Source organism: Mustela nivalis (genome assembly GCF_964662115.1).
Source record: "Mustela nivalis genome assembly, chromosome: 1".
Lineage (NCBI taxonomy): Eukaryota > Metazoa > Chordata > Mammalia > Carnivora > Mustelidae > Mustela > Mustela nivalis.
Window position 1 is genome coordinate 121,770,455 of NC_139020.1, and position 16,159 is coordinate 121,786,613.

At 42.1% G+C, this 16,159-nt stretch overlaps 2 protein-coding genes across 2 annotated transcripts; both read left to right on the top strand.

The window, feature by feature from the left end:
* Positions 1-5,065: 5,065 nt before the first annotated feature.
* On the top strand, positions 5,066-5,843 carry LOC309844372 (proline-rich protein 23C-like; the record flags this gene model as incomplete). The annotated part of the gene is made up of 1 exon (XM_082691086.1): positions 5,066-5,843. The coding sequence occupies exon 1, from the start codon at positions 5,100-5,102 to the stop codon at positions 5,841-5,843; it is 744 nt and encodes a 247-aa protein (XP_082547212.1). The 5' UTR covers positions 5,066-5,099.
* Positions 5,844-12,181: 6,338 nt separating this feature from the next.
* On the top strand, positions 12,182-12,959 carry LOC309844269 (proline-rich protein 23B-like; the record flags this gene model as incomplete). Its single annotated transcript, XM_082690797.1, has 1 exon — positions 12,182-12,959. The coding sequence occupies exon 1, from the start codon at positions 12,216-12,218 to the stop codon at positions 12,957-12,959; it is 744 nt and encodes a 247-aa protein (XP_082546923.1). The 5' UTR covers positions 12,182-12,215.
* Between the last annotated feature and the right edge of the window lie 3,200 nt (positions 12,960-16,159).

The window sequence follows — 16,159 nt, forward strand, 5'->3', positions numbered from 1 at the left end:
ATACAGCATACCAAAACTTAAGGGGTGCAGTAAAAGCAGGACTAAGAAGGAAGTTTACAGCAATAAACACCTACACTCAAAAAGAAGAAATACCTCAAATAACTTTATATATCAAAAAACTAGAAAAGGAGCAAAGCCCGAAGTTAGGAGAAGGAAGGAAATAATAAAGATTAGAGCAAAAGTAAATCAAACAGAGAGTAGAAAAATAATTGAAAAATCAATAAAACTAAGAGTTTTGTTTGAAAAAAATAAACAAAAACAATAAACCCTTAGCTTGACTGAGGAAAATTAAGAGAAAATTCAAATAAATAAAATCATAAATGAAAGAAGACACATTACAATGGATACCTAAGAAATTTTAAAAATTAAAATAGAGATTATACTTTTTAGAGAGCTCTACATACCCTTATATAAAAACATTGGCTTTGATTCTGAGTGATTTTAGAGGCATCTGAGCAGAGGAATGACATGGTCTGACTTATAAGTTAATAGACCCACTCTAGCTTATGTGTGGAAACATGTCTGAAAAGATACAAGGTTGGGGTGCCTGGCTAGCTTGGTCAGTAGAGCATATGACTCATGATCTCAGGTCATGAGTTCCAGCCCCACATTGGGTACCGAGATTATATTTAAAAAAAAAAAAAAAAAGGCAAGGAGACCAGTTGGAGGCTTCTACAGTAATTCACTAAAGGGATAAATGTGGCAGCAAAGGGTTAGCGAGGGGAGTGGAAAGAAGGGGTATGGTCCAGGATATCCAGGTGAAATGGACAGACTCCCAAGGATAATTCCAAGTTTTTGGCTTGAGCAATAGGAAGGAATTGCCAATTACTGTGATACAGAACATTTAAAAGATCATGTTTGGGGCATCTGGGTGGTTCAGTCAGTTAAGTGTCTGTCTTTGGCCCAGGTCATAATCCCAGAGTCCTGGGATCGAGTCCCATATGGGGCTCCCTGCTCAGTGGGCTGTCTGCTTCTCCTTCTGCTGCTCCCTCTGCTCATTCTCTCTCTCTATCTCAAATCAAACAACCAATCAATAAATAAATAAAATCTTTAAAAGATTGGGTTTGGGAAAATATGAAGAGTTCAAGTTTAGACCTAAAGTTTGGACTGCCTATCATTAGATTGACATACATAAAATTTAACAAAAGACAACCATCTTGACCTACAAAAATGAAAATTGCATATGGTTCAACTTAATAGATAAGCAGGAGAAAATGGTAACAAATGCAGTTGCATTTGGTATAAAAGGAACAGGAGGGAGACTCATGTTTGGGGGTCATCAACATACAGCTGGCACTTAAAAGAAGGCAATGAAGGTCAACCGAAAAAACATAATGCCAAAAAGGGTCCTCAGATATTTCAACCTTCACAAGGAGGAGCAAACAGCTGGAAACTGAGAAGCCAGAGACAGACTGGGACACTGTGAGGTCTTGGATGCCAAAGGAGAAAATGTTTAAAGAGGACAGTGATGGCATAAAGTGTTGTTCATAACTCTAGATGAGAACTGAGAATTAACCACTAGATTTCATAATGTGGGAACCACTGATGACCTTAATGAGAGCATTTTTAGATGCCTGGCACGGAGAGATGTCTGACTAGAGTGGGTTCAAGATCAAGTGGAAGAAGGAAAATTAGAGAATGCATGCACAGTTCACTGATTTGAGAGTTTCTGTGTATGAAAAAAGAGAAAATTGGTAGAGAAATTGGAGGAGAGGGGCATGTGGGTGGCTCAGTTGGTTAAGCATCAGGCTCTTGATTTCAGCTTAGCTCATGATCTCAGGGTTGTGAGATTGAGCCCACATTGGGTTCCATGCTCAGTGGGGAGTCTGCTTGAGATTCTCTCCCTCTCCCATTGCTCCTCTCCCCCTCAAATAAATAAATAAATCTTTTTTAAAAAGAAACTGGAGGAGAAAGTCATGTCAACAGAGTTTTTGTTAAAGATGGAAGACTTTACCTCTCAATTATATATTGAAGATATTGAATTGGTAAAGGTAGTAAAATTTGATGGTGCTTGACAGAGAGGAGGGGATTGCTAGAGTGATGTTCTTGAGGAGGCAAAATGACATGAGATGAACTGCACAAATGGATAAAGAGGACTGTTAAAAGCACAGACATATCTTCTATGGGAAGAGGACAAAAGGCAAAACATACAATCCCAGTGGAACTTAATTAGATGCGATTATGGGAAATTTTAAAAATATTTTTGATTGCTCCTTTGACTCAGCGAAAAAGAAAAAGGTGACCATCTAGTAGAAAAAATAAGAGATGAGGTATCAGAGTTTTGCAGAGAGAAGAAAGCATGCAATATTCATCTACAAGAGTGAAAAAAATGAATGAAATAGACCAACATAGTAAAATCACTGGGCAGCAATTAGTAGCCTACTTGAGGTCGCTGATCAAGAATTTAAAGTAAGACTAGTCAGTGGGGTTAAGGTTTTTTCCCAACCCCACTCAGCCACACAAATGTAGATTAACAAATATATTAACCAGCAAAGCAGGAAGCAGGAAAGGGAGATGAAGATATAAATTTGACAATGATTATAATTTGAATCCCAGGTAAAGAGGGAAGTGGGGACCAGTCGGTGTCAGTTTCAGTGAAAAGGTGATAGGATCAATGGATTTTTCCAAAAGGGAAGAAGGACTGATGGAATTTGGATATTTAAAGGACTAAGCTATAAAGTTAGGAGGTGGTGCTCTGAGAATACAACGTTTGAAAATAGATTATGGAGAGGCCAGAATTTGGAGTAACTGGCAAGGTTAAGAGTATGAGTCAATGAGGAAAGAGGACAAAATTATTGAACATTAAGAGAAGTCAGAGGCTAAGATTTGAAAGGGGGATCCATAAGCATATTAAAATCACCACAAATTACACCAGAGGTAGAATGAGTGAGAATTATAGTGAATCAAGGCTAAAGTCTTCAAAGACAATGATAGAGACATTTGCTACACGTACATTTCATAAATGATTGGTATAAAGTATGTCTGAAACCCGTTTTCTAAACAATATTTTGATTATTTACAGATTGTGATAATATTATGAAGGTCATAAAGAAAGTGATGAGAGAGAGTGAACAGAGAAAGCCATTTCAAATAAAGTGATCAGCAATGGCCTTTTTAAGAAGGTGCTATCCAGTTGGTCTTTAATGAGGAAGGTACCAGCACTGCATAAAATTGAAAGAAGTGTTGAAACTCATTTAAAAAAAAAAAGCAGGAATATTTCAAAGAAGAAGAAATAAGAACGACCAATAAGAAAAAAGGGGGGGAAAGAATGGCCAGTAAGCATATGAAAAACAATCCGCCTTGACTGGCTATTAGAAATGCAGAATGAAAACACAATGAGAGCATTTTACTACACCACATTTAAGAGTCTTGCAGTAAGAAATGTTTGCAATGATGTAGTGAAATAGAAACATACTCTGCTTATAAAAGTGTAAACTATGAAAAGCATTTTGGGGGAAAAATAGGAGGAAGCATTACCTGCTAATTTGAAAAGACACACAGTAACAATTAGTTATCCATTCCTAGGTATATACAATAAACATATGAGTAAAGAGTCCATGATCTAAAACCAGGTTAGTCTACATTTGATTCCCACATTTAACTCAAACTAGGTATATAATTTTGGATAACTCAGCTTACCACTCCCAGCATCAGCTGTTGTGAAGACTGAAAAGATCATTTGTTGTAAGTAGGGCAGGAGGAAACGTTTGTAGGTGATAGATACCTTTACAGCATTGATTGAGATGACAGTTTCATTGATTTTCACGTTTTCCAAATTCAACCATATACATTAAATAAATATACATGGCTTTCTGTATATCAATCATGCCTCAATAAAGTGTTGGGGTTTTGGTTTTGGTTTTTTTTTTTTTTTAGAAAAAGATCACTTTTTTAGGATGGGAGGTTAGGAATATGGGTATTAGAGAGGGCACAGATTGCATGGAGCACTGCGTGTGGTGCAAAAACAATGAATACTGTTACGTTGAAAAGAAATTTAAAAATTTTTAAAAAAAGAAAAAAATCACTTTTTTATTTTTTTTTAAGATTTTATTTATTTATTTTCCAGAAAGAGAGAGAGAACACACAAAAGCAGGAAGAGAGGCAGAGAGAGAGGCAGGCTCCCTGCTGAGCAAGGATCCCCATGCGGGGCTCCATCCCAGAACCCCCGGATCATGACCTGAGCCGAAGGCAGAGGCTTAACCCACCGAGCCACCCAGGCGTCCCAAAAAGATCACTTTTTTAAACAGTAAATGGTGGACGTGTCCTAATAATTCCTCAAGAAAACAATTTAATTATAATAGTTTAAATTTCTATTAATATTATTAATAGTGTTATAAAAAACCTTAACCCTCAGGAAGAAAGTTCCACAAATATTTTACTTTAGTATTAAAACAGAAGTTTTCCTGAAGAGAAGTCAGTATTTTCCATTTACTCCTGAAATGATAGACCCAGTTCTAAAGAAATTTTCGGAGCATTTGGGTAAGTCCATTTTATGAGAGGTGATGGGGGTGTGGAGAGAGAAAGGACGGGGGTGATCTATTTGAGTAGTCTTTGCTCTAGAATGGATGAAATCTCAAGAAAACATTTGTCCTAAAGGTGAACAAGGTTTTAAGTTCTATTGCTGTTATATCTTTTCCTTTTTTTCTAAGAATGAGTTAGACACGTGTTCTGCCTCCTAGAAGCCCACAGAAGTATTTCCTTAACCACAGCCTCAGCTCTAGAGCCGCACGGATACCGCGCTCTCTACGGGGCGGAGCCTCGGAAGGGGCGGAGCCTAGCGTGACATTTTGCGACTTCGGTTCCGCCGGCGTCCCTTGAAATACCCGCGCAGATCTGTCCGTGTGAGCAACCTGGGATTCGAAGGCCCCAGGCTGAGCCCTGCGCCCGTGCTGCGCCACCAGAACCCCAGGACTCCGGCCCCAGGAGGCGCCCCCAGAACTCCAGGCACTCTCTCTCTCTCTCTCTGCGTCGCCCGGTACCGCGCTCCGCCGCTCCCGCCGCCTCACCTGTCGTCGTCGAGACCTGTCACGGCGTGCAAGACCCGGTCCCTCACACCGCCGCCAGGCCCCGAGAGCGCCGCCCGCAGCGCTGTCCGGGTGATGGGCAGCTGGCCTCGCAGCCCCAGGGCCTACCCCGAGCCCTGCTGGGGACCGCCGCCAGGAGGACCCCGCCCTGCCAAGCGCCGCAGAACCCAGGAGCCCGCGGGCCTGGAGGGGCCCCAGGCCGCGGACACACTCACCTCCGTGGTGGTCCTGGCCACCGGCTGTGCCCTGCAGCTGCTCCTGGACGACGTAGACCTGGTGCTGGAGCCCGAGCCGACGTCGGCCCTGCAAGTGACCGTCGGAGAGCTCACCCTCGTGCTGGTCCCCGAGGCTCTCCTGCGCTCGGGAGGGCAGGGCCACTTGCCTGCCAGCCTGGAACGGGGCGCGTTCCCGAGCGCGGCCGAGCACGACGTCGCCGTCGAGCGGGGCCTCTTCTGCGTTTCTGCCCCAGAGATGGCCGCCCAAACAGAGGCCTACGAGGAAGACGCCGACCGCGAGTTCCTGCCGCCTCGGATGGACCCTGCAGCGGGCTCCGTACCTGGGCTCCGCCCCTGCGCTGCAAGGGTGGCCAGCCCCCACCCGCAGGGCCCCACACCCGGTGCCTGGCCTTGGGCCCCCACCCCTAGTCCAAGGAGACGCTCTCCTCTCCGCTACTTCAACCTGGACGCCCACCTTCTGGAGCCCTTCCCCAACTCGCCACTCCAACCTCTACCTCCCTCTCCGAGCCCAGGCCCCCACGCGCGCCCCCAGCGCCTTCCGGGTCCCTCTCCCAAGGCCCGGAGGCGCCTATTCCAGGAATGAACTGCTCCCACAATCCCTTGCCACCCAGCGGGCCCCTCGGGAGAGGCTTCCAGGAGCCGCCTTGTGTACACTGCACAACCCGCAAGAATCACCAAACATGAATAACGGACAGATGCTCTTTTGATGCAAGCTGCATTGCAAAATTTTGGATCAATGGCGAACCGAAACATCTGAAGGGAAATCACCTCGGCAACGAAATGGTACTGGAAATACAGTGTGCTTCCAGAAATGCGAAACGCTGCTTAGGTTGTTTTCTCTTAAGGTTACGCTTAAGTAGCTCCATTCTCCTTAGTTTCGCACTTCTTTCTAAAACACATCCTCTCCCCAGCACCCTACCATTGCACCTCTTCCTCCAAAATTAGACATTCCTAAAAAAAAATTGGGGGGGGGGGGGTTGCGCCTGGATGGCTCAGTGGGTTAAGGCTCTGCCTTCCGCTCAGGTCTTGATCTCAGGGTCTTGGGATCTAGTCCCGCATCCGACTCTCTGCTCAGCGCGGACCCTGCTTCCCCTCTTGCCCTCTGCCTGTCTCCTAGCCTACTTGTGATTGCTTTCATTCTGTCGAATAAATAAATAAAATCTTTTAAAAAAAATTTTTTTTTCTTAATGGGTTTTGCCCCTAATGTCCCTGCTAGTTTATGACAACCTTGTCCTTTTGACTTTTTGATAGCTGTAGATGTTTTTGGCGAATCTAACAAATAGGTATACTGGACAAATGTTTGTTGGATACAAAACAAACACAGAATGAGGAGCAATGATCGTGTGCCCTCCTTTTCTTAATGAAAATGTTACCAAATGGTTTAAGTAATATTGCTGGGTTGGGGGGCTTTTTTCCAAAAGAACCAACTCTTTCGCATGATTTTCTTCCAGATTTTTAATAAAATTCTCCAGTGCTGGAAAAGTTTCTAATTCTAAAGACTTTGTGTTTTGATAGTTCTAAGATCCTGAATATATTTTGTACATTGTTTCTGGTATATGGAAATGATTCATTATGTTGTTCTGGTACCCAGAAAAATGATTTATTTAATGCCTTATCTGTAGATTATCTTGCTTAACTAATAAAGAGAATAATATGTCGAAAATAATGAGAATATTATCTCTTTTTTCGACAAGACTCTTAACATTTTATTTTTCCTTGATATTTTTGCTGGATACTACTCCAGTTCCAGGTGGAACGGTATGGCTGTTGGGGGCATCCCTATCTTATCCCTTGTATTAATATAAGTGCTTCTAGGGGCGCCTGGGTGGCTCAGTGGGTTAAGCCGCTGCCTTCGGCTCAGGTCATGATCTCAGGGTCCTGGCATTGAGTCCCACATCGGGCTCTCTGCTCAGCAGGGAACCTGCTTCCTCCTCTCTCTCTCTCTGCCTGCCTCTCTGCCTACTTGTGATCTCTCTCTGTCAAATAAATAAATTAAATCTTTAAAAAATATATATATAAGTGCTTCTAAATTTTACCAAAAAACATGATATACATGATACTACACATTCATAAAATGAAGGATAAAAATCATATGATCTTCTCAATAGAGACAGAAAAAACATTTGACAACATTTCTTTTAAAACACCTCAACATAATAAAAGCCATATATGACAAACCCACAGTTAACATCATACTCAATAGTGAAAAGCTAAAAGCTTTTCCTCTAAGATCACACACAAAGCAAAGATGACCACTCTCACCACTTTTATTCAACATAGTACTAGCAGTCCTAGCCACAGCAATCAGACAAGAGAAATAAATGTTATTCAAAAGGGTGTGGAAGAGGGTGCCTGGATGGCTCCACTCCTTAAGTGGCTGCCTCTGCTCAGGTCATGATACCAGGGTACTGGGATAAAGCCCCACATGGGGCTCTGTGCTCACCTGGAGCCTGCTTCTCCCTCTCCCTCAACCTGCAGCTCTGCCTGCTTGTGTGTATTCTCTCTCTCTCTCTCTCTCTCTCTCTCTCTCTCCCTGTCAAATAAATAAATAAAATCCTTTTAAAAATAAGTAAAATAAAAATATTTTTTAAATGGTGTAGAAGTAAAATTGTTACTATTTGCAAATGACATGATACCATATGTTTAAAAAAACCCTAAAGACTTGACCAAAATAAACTATTAGAACTAATAAATGAGTTCCATTAAGTTGCAGGGTACAAACTAATATACAGAAGTCTGTATATTAGCTGTGTTTCTATACACTAATAACAAAGTAGCAGAAAGAGAAATTGAGAAAATGATCTTGTTTACAATTGCACCAAAAAGAGTAAAATACCTAGGGATAAACTTAATCAAGCAGGTGACAGACCTGACGAAAGAACTTGAGTTTTTCACATAAAGTATCATACCATCTGCAAAGAGTGAGAATTTGACTTCTTCTTTGCCAATTTGGATGCCTTTAATTTCTTTTTGTTGTCTGATTGCTGAGGCTAGGACTTTTAGCACTATGTTGAATAGCAGTGGTGATAATGGACATCCCTGCCATGTTCCTGACCTTAGCAGAAAATCTCTCAGTTTTTCTCCATTGAGAATGATTTTCATGTGGGTTTTTCATAGATGGCTTTGATGATACTGAGGTATGTACCCTCTATCCCTACACTGTGAAGAGTTTTGATCACGAAAGGATGCTGTGGTTTGTCAAATGCTTTTTCAGCATCTATTGAGAGTATCATGTGGTTCTTGTTCTTTCTTTTATTAATGTATTGTATCCACATTGATTGATTTGCGGATGTTGAACCAACCTTGCAGCCCTGGAATAAATCCCACTTGCTCACGGTGAATAATCCTTTTAAAGTGCTGTTGGATCCTATTGGCTAGTATTTTGGTGAGAATTTTCGCATCTGTGTTCATCAAGGATATTGGTCTGTAATTCTCCTTTAGGTTGGGGTGTTTGTCTGGTTTTGGGATCAAGATAATGCTGGCTAATCAAATGAGTTTGGAAGTTTTCCTTCCATTTCTATTTTTTGGAACAGTTTCAGGAGAATAAGAACTAATTCTTCTTTAAATACTTGGTAGAATTCCCCTGGGAAGCCATCTGGCCCTGGGCTCTTGTTTGTTTGGAGATTTTGGATGACTGCTTCAATCTTCTTACTGGTTATGGGTCTGTTCAGGTTTTCTATGTCTTCCTGGTTCAGTGTTGGTAATTTATATGTCTCTAGGAATGCATCCATTTCTTCCAGATTGCCAAATTTGCTGGCGTATAGTTGCTCATAATATGTTCTTATAATTGTTTGTATTTCTTTGGTGTTGGTTGTGATCTCTCCTCTTTCATGCATGATTTTATTAATGTGGGTCCTTTCTCTTTTCTTTTTGATAACTCTGGCCAGGAGTTTATCAATCTTATTAATTCTTTCAAAAAAACAGCTCCTAGTTTTGTAGATCTGTTCTATTGTGGGGTTTTTTTGGTTTGTTTGTTTCTATTTCATTGATGTCTGCTCTGATCTTTATGATTTCTCTTCTCCTGCTGGTTTTAGCCTTTCTTTGTTGTTCTTTCTCCAGCTCCTTTAGGTGTAGGGTTAGGTTGCATACTTGAAACCTTTCTTGTTTCTTGAAAAAGGCTTGTATTGCTATATATTTTCCTCTCAGGACCGCCTTTGCTGTGTCCCCCATTGTGTTTTCATTATCATTTGTTTCCATGATTTTTTTTAATTCTTCTTTAATTTCCTGACCCATTCATTCTTTAGTAGGATGCTCTTTAGCCTCCATGTATTTGAGTTCTTTCCAAATTTCCTCTTGTGATTGAGTTCTAGCTTCAGAGCACTGTGGTCTGGAAATATGCAGGGAATGATCCTAATCTTTTGGTACCAGTTGAGACCTGATTTGTGACCCAGGATGTGATTTATTCTGGAGACTGTTCCAAGTCCAGTAGAGAAGAATGTGTATTCTGTTGCTTTGGGATGGAATGTTCTGAATATATCTGTGATGTCCATGGGAGACCTGACAAAAGAACTTGAAGATGACACAAATAAATGAAAAGATAAACCAAGCTCATCAATTGGACAAATTAATATTGTTAAAATATCCATACTACTCAAAGCAATCTACAGATTTCATACAATGCTTATCAAAATACCAGTAGTACTTTTTACAGAACTAGAACAAATAATCATAAAATTTGTATGGAAGCACAAAAGGCCCTGAATAGCCAAAGCAAACTTGAGGAAGAAAAAGACAAAGCTCGAGGAATCACAATCTCAGGTTTCAAACTATATTACAAAGACATGATAATCAAAATAATATGGTACTGGCACAAAAAAGGACACATATATCAATAGAACAGAATTAAGAGCCCAGAAATAAATCCACACTTATATAATCAATTAATCTATGACAAAGGAGGAAAGAATATACAATGGGGAAAAAGACAGCCTCTTCAATAAATACTTCGGGAGAAACTGGACAACTATATGAAGAAAAATGAAACATTCTTAGGCCACAAACAAAAATAAACTCAAAATGGATTAAATACCTAAATGTAAGAACTGAAACCATAAAACTCCTAAAACAAACAAACCAACATAGGTGGTAAACTCCTGAACATTGGCCTTAGCAGTACTTTTTCTTGATCTGTCCCCTCAGGCAAAGGAAACAAATAGGAAAAGATCATTTCAACACATATCAATAAAAAAGAAGTTCCAAAACTCAATAACATCAAAAAAGGCAAAAACATAAATACTCATCACACAGAAGATGTGACATGAATGGCCCATATATGTATATAAAAACATGACCAACTGAGTAGTCAAAGAAATACAATATAAATACATGATATCAAAAAATAAATAAATAAATAAATAAATAAATACATGATATCATTTCACATCATCAGATTGGAAAATGTTCAGAAATCTGACTATGGTAAGTGTTAGCAACAATGTGGTGCAGAGGAAATTCTTACCCACTGTTCCCAGAAATACAAAATAGGACAACTACTTAAGAAAGCAGTTTGGCATGAACTATTATTGTTAGGGTGCCACACACTACTACCTAGCAATTACCCATTGAGGGTTTTTGCCATAAATACATAGGTAAAAGTCAAAGACCTCTGTTTTAAAATTAAATGTGTTGGTTTTTAAATCCCAAATCCAACACAAACCAAGAATTTCATTTTCTCAACTTTCCTTTCTTTCCTATGAGTTCCACTAATGAGGACTGAATAATCTAATTTTTAAACAGTATAATAGAAGTCAGGCAGCAAGTCTGAAAATAAAAAGTTAACCTTTTGATATATTTTTGCTACTGTTATTAATCATTACCACAGTCTGACCTCCAAGCAAAAGACTGCAGTTAAAATTTTTTTTAAAGTTTCACTTGATTTTTTTTAAGCTTTTTTATCACAGAAAATTAGGATTTCTAACTTCTCTCCTGATGAATTCCAAAAACCATGTAAGGGACGCAGGGAAACAGTGATCTATGATGAAGTAAAGGCTTTTCAAAGTCTTTAGAGGAGGGGCCCCTCGGTGGCTCAGTGTGTTAAAGCCTCTGCCTTCAGCTCAGGTCATGATTTAGGGTACTCGGAGCCCCCGCATTGGGCTCCCTGCTCAGCAGAGAGTCTGCCTCCACCCTCTCTCTGCCTGCCGCCTGCCTCTCTGCTTACTTGTAATTTCTGTCAAATAAATAAATAAAATCTGTAAAAAAAAAAAAAAAAAAAAAAAACTTAGACCTAGATTACTTCTTAGAGTAAGCAAGTACTTTTTGATTCTGTATTTTGGCTACCCACCTCCCCACACCCCCGCTCTGGCCAAGAATAAAAGCAATAACCCCCATAAGGATATCCTAGAAGTATCTACATTGTCTTAAAAAAAAAAAAAACCCTGCTATGGGGCGCCTGGGTGGCTCCATCGTTAAGCGTCTGCCTTGGTCATGAAGCCAGCGTCCTGAGATCCAGCCCCGCATTGGGTTCCCTGCTCAGAGAAGAGCCTGCTTCTCCCTCTCCTTCTGCGCACTTTGTGCTCTCTGTCAAATAAATACATAAAATCTTTCTTTAAAATAAAAATTTTTTTTAAAAAATCTAAAAGCAACAAAACAAAACTCTGCTGTTGAGCTGTACTAAACCGAATCCCCTTTGGCAGAAGGAGGGGTTTATATTGAGAGGGTCCCTCGAGTCACCTGACTTCTCCTACCAATAATGCAGTGCTGACCAGTCCGCGGGAGGACTTTCAGATTCTGAAGCCAGAAGTCCGGCGCTGCGCTCCAGAACCCCAGGACTCCGGCCCCAGGAGGCACCCCCAGAACTCCAGGCACTCTCTCTCTCTCTCTCTGCGTCGCCCGGTACCGCGCTCCGCCGCTCCCGCCGCCTCACCTGTCGTCGTCGAGACCTGTCACGGCGTGCAAGACCCGGTCCCTCACACCGCCGCCAGGCCCCGAGAGCGCCGCCCGCAGCGCTGTCCGGGTGATGGGCAGCTGGCCTCGCAGCCCCGGCGCCTACCCCGAGCCCTGCTGGGGACCACCGCCAGGAGGACCCCGCCCTGCCAAGCGCCGCAGAACCCAGGAGCCCGCGGGCCTGGAGGGGCCCCAGGCCGCGGACACACTCACCTCCGTGGTGGTCCTGGCCACCGGCTGTGCCCTGCAGCTGCTCCTGGACGACGTAGACCTGGTGCTGGAGCCCGAGCCGACGTCGGCCCTGCAAGTGACCGTCGGAGAGCTCACCCTCGTGCTGGTCCCCGAGGCTCTCCTGCGCTCGGGAGGGCAGGGCCACTCGCCTGCCAGCCTGGAACGGGGCGCGTTCCCGAGCGCGGCCGAGCACAACGTCGCCGTCGAGCGGGGCCTCTTCTGCGTTTCTGCCCCAGAGATGGCCGCCCAAACAGAGGCCTACGAGGAAGACGCCGACCGCGAGTTCCTGCCGCCTCGGATGGACCCTGCAGCGGGCTCCGTACCTGGGCTCCGCCCCTGCGCTGCAAGGGTGGCCAGCCCCCACCCGCAGGGCCCCACACCCGTTGCCTGGCCTTGGGCCCCCAACCCTAGCCCAAGGAGACGCTCTCCTCTCCGCTACTTCAACCTGGACGCCCACCTTCTGGAGCCCTTCCCCAACTCGCCACTCCAACCTCTACCTCCCTCTCCGAGCCCAGGCTCCCACGCGCGCCCCCAGCGCCTTCCGGGTCCCTCTCCCAAGGCCCGGAGGCGCCTATTCCAGGAATGAACTGCTCCCACAACCTACCGCCAGCTGGCTTCAGGTACTAGTGATCCTCCATGACACACTCTGAGCACGTGCCACCGATCAAAGATGGAACATCTTCATCGTAGGGACCCGGCAGCTGCGGGTTTGGTTTTTAGCTAAAATGCCTTTATCAGGGCGCTTGGGTGGCTCAGTGGGTTAAGCCTCTTCCTTCAGCTCAAGTGTGGTCTCAAGGTCCTGGGGCTGAGCCCAGCATTGGGCTGTCTGTTCAGCAGGGAGCCTGCTTCCTCCTCTCTCTCTCTCTGCCCACCTCTCTGCCGACTTGTGATCTTTCTCTGTGTGTCAAATAAATAAATAAAATATTTTAAAAAATAAAATAAAATGCCTTGATCAGTAGCAGACAAGGATGGATAGATAGATCGACAGATAGATGATAGATAGATTACTTCTGGTAAGGACCTTTAGCACAGAGGATAGACCACATATAGCCAAAGATGGATTTATAGATCCTTTGCCTGTGCTTGCTGTGTGGACTGTTTCTTCCACCTCTGTTGTCTTCAGCCAATCCTGTATTTATTTTACCCCTACTCTTGCTTCAAATTCATGTCATTCCCCCCCCCCCAGTGTATCCCCTTTTCCCATCACTTCCCAATGCATCTCTCCTTTCTCACCATTTCACATTGTTTTTCCTTCCCTTTATAATTGTGAATTTGCCTGTATGAATTCCCCAGTGTCCTTGGAGGTGCTTCTGATCACCAATTTTTTTTTTTATTTTTAGTATGCACAATACTTATTAAGAAGAGCTTTGTGAAGAAGATGACAAGTAAACAGCAGGGAGAGAGGGATAAGTTGAAGTGCTGCAGATCCAGTGACAGCCTCAGCAACTTCTTTGGGAGCTCTGGAGTTAAAATGACTGGTCAGAGTTGTCCCAGGTAAGGCTAAAATAGCCCAACTCCCTCATCATCATCACACCATTGGGTGTGAGGTACCAGGGAAGAATCATAGCCCAAGGCAAGACCACTTTCTTCAGCTAAGACAGTCTCTAAAGGGGATCATAGCTGAAGGCTGTCTGTCCATAACCCTCCTAGCACTTATGGAACAATTCTCATTGAAGAGGAATCTGGGTGGTGCATCAGACCACCAACCACAACATCATAATTTTGATTCTATTTAGCATAACATTCATCTCAATTTATTCTGATCTTTAGTTATGACTAGCAATAAAAAAATTGTAATCGTCTTCATATGGGTCTTAGGTATTTGGGTAAAGTATGATCACCAATTTTATCTTTCTCTTTCTTCTTGCTTTCCAAACTCCTTTCCCTGGACCTAGTCAATCAAGATAAATGCCTACTAAATAAATAAATGAATAAATGGCACACAAATGTAATACATTGGGCTTTGGAAAATATTTCTAAATTTGGAATTGGAAAAAAACAGTGAGAATTATATTTAATGGAAGGAGGAAAGGAGAAGCTAGGACATTGTTTCACCCCAGAAGCCAACTGTACAATGTCATATTCCCCTGTAGTTTAACAATCAAGTGGGTATTTTTTTTCAAGTTTTTATTTAAATTCCAGTTAACATACAGCATAGTATTAGTTTCAGGTGTACAACATAGTGATTCAGAACTTCATACATCACGTTGTGCTCATCACAAGTACACTCCCCATTACCAATTACCCCATTCCCCACCCATCCCTCTTCTGATAACCATCAGCCTGTTGTCTATAAAGAGTCTGTTTTTTGGTTTGATTCTTTTTTTCCCTTTGTTCGTATGTTTCGTTTCTTTTTTTTTTATTTATTTTATTTTTTTAAAAGATTTTATTTATTTATTTGAGAGAGAGACAGTGAGAAAGAGCATGAGCGAGGAGAAGGTCAGAGGGAGAAGCAGACTCCCCATGGAGCTGGGAACCTGATATGGGACTTGATCCCAGCAGTCGGGGATCATGACCTGAGCCGAAGGCAGTCATCCAACCAACTGAGCCACCCAGGTGTCCCGTATGTTTCGTTTCTTAAATTCCACATATGATTGAAATTGTATGGTATTTGTCTTTTTCTGACTTTTTTCATTTATCATAATACTCTCCAGCTCCTTCCATGTCATTGCAAATGGCAAGACTTCAGTCTTTTTATGGCTGAATAATATTTCACTGTATATATACACCACATCTCCTTTATCCATTCATCAGTTGATGGACAGATGGGCTGTTTCCATAATTTGGCTATTGTAGGTAGTGCTGCTATAAACGTCAAGGTGTGTGTGCCCCTTTCAATTAGTATTTTTGTATTCTTTGGGTAAATACCTAGCAGTGTGACTGCTGGATCACAGGATCATTCTTTTTTTTAAACTTTTGAGGACACTCCATGCTCTTTTCCACAGTAGCTACACTACACCAGTTTGCATTCCCATCAACAGTCTAAAAGGGGTTTTTTTCCTCCACATCCTCACCAAAATTGTTGTTTCTTATGTTGCTGATTGTAGCCATTGTAACAGATGTGAGGTGATACTTCCTAGTGGTTTTGACTTGCATTTCCCTGATAAGTGATGTGATCATCTTTTCATGTGTCTGTTAGGCATCTGGATGTTTTCTTTGAAAATGTGTATTCATGTCTTCTGCCCTTTTAAAATCAGATTATTTGTTTTTTGGGTATTGAGTTTTATAAGATCTTGATATATTTTGGATATTAACCTTTTATCAGATATGTCATTTGCAAATATCTTCTCCTCATATATGCATTTCTGAATTTCATGGCAGCCTGGGCTTTGCCTTGATTTCTCCTCAGGGTGAGAAGAACAGCTACTCAGTAAAAAGCACTAAGCTTCACAGCATAGACATTTGGTATAATATATTATTATGCATTTTTTTCATGCTTATGGGCCCACCACCCAAATTTGGCAGCTCTTATTTCTGAGTTCTTATTTCCTTAATGTCTTTTTTCCTACAAAGAAAATAAATTATTGCAGATAATGAAATCATATCCTTTGATCTCCATTTCCTATTCCCTCCCCCCATTCCCAGAGGATTCTGGGTATCTTTCTAGTCAAGGGTATCATTCTAGTCAATATATGAATGTTACATGTACACAGGTATAGATATAAATAATCAATATTTATGTTTAAGAATAATTAAATTTACGTAACTACCATCACATTCTTCAGTTTATTTTTTCCCTCCACTTAGCTTAGAAATCATCCTTCATAAATAGAATTGACCCTTGAA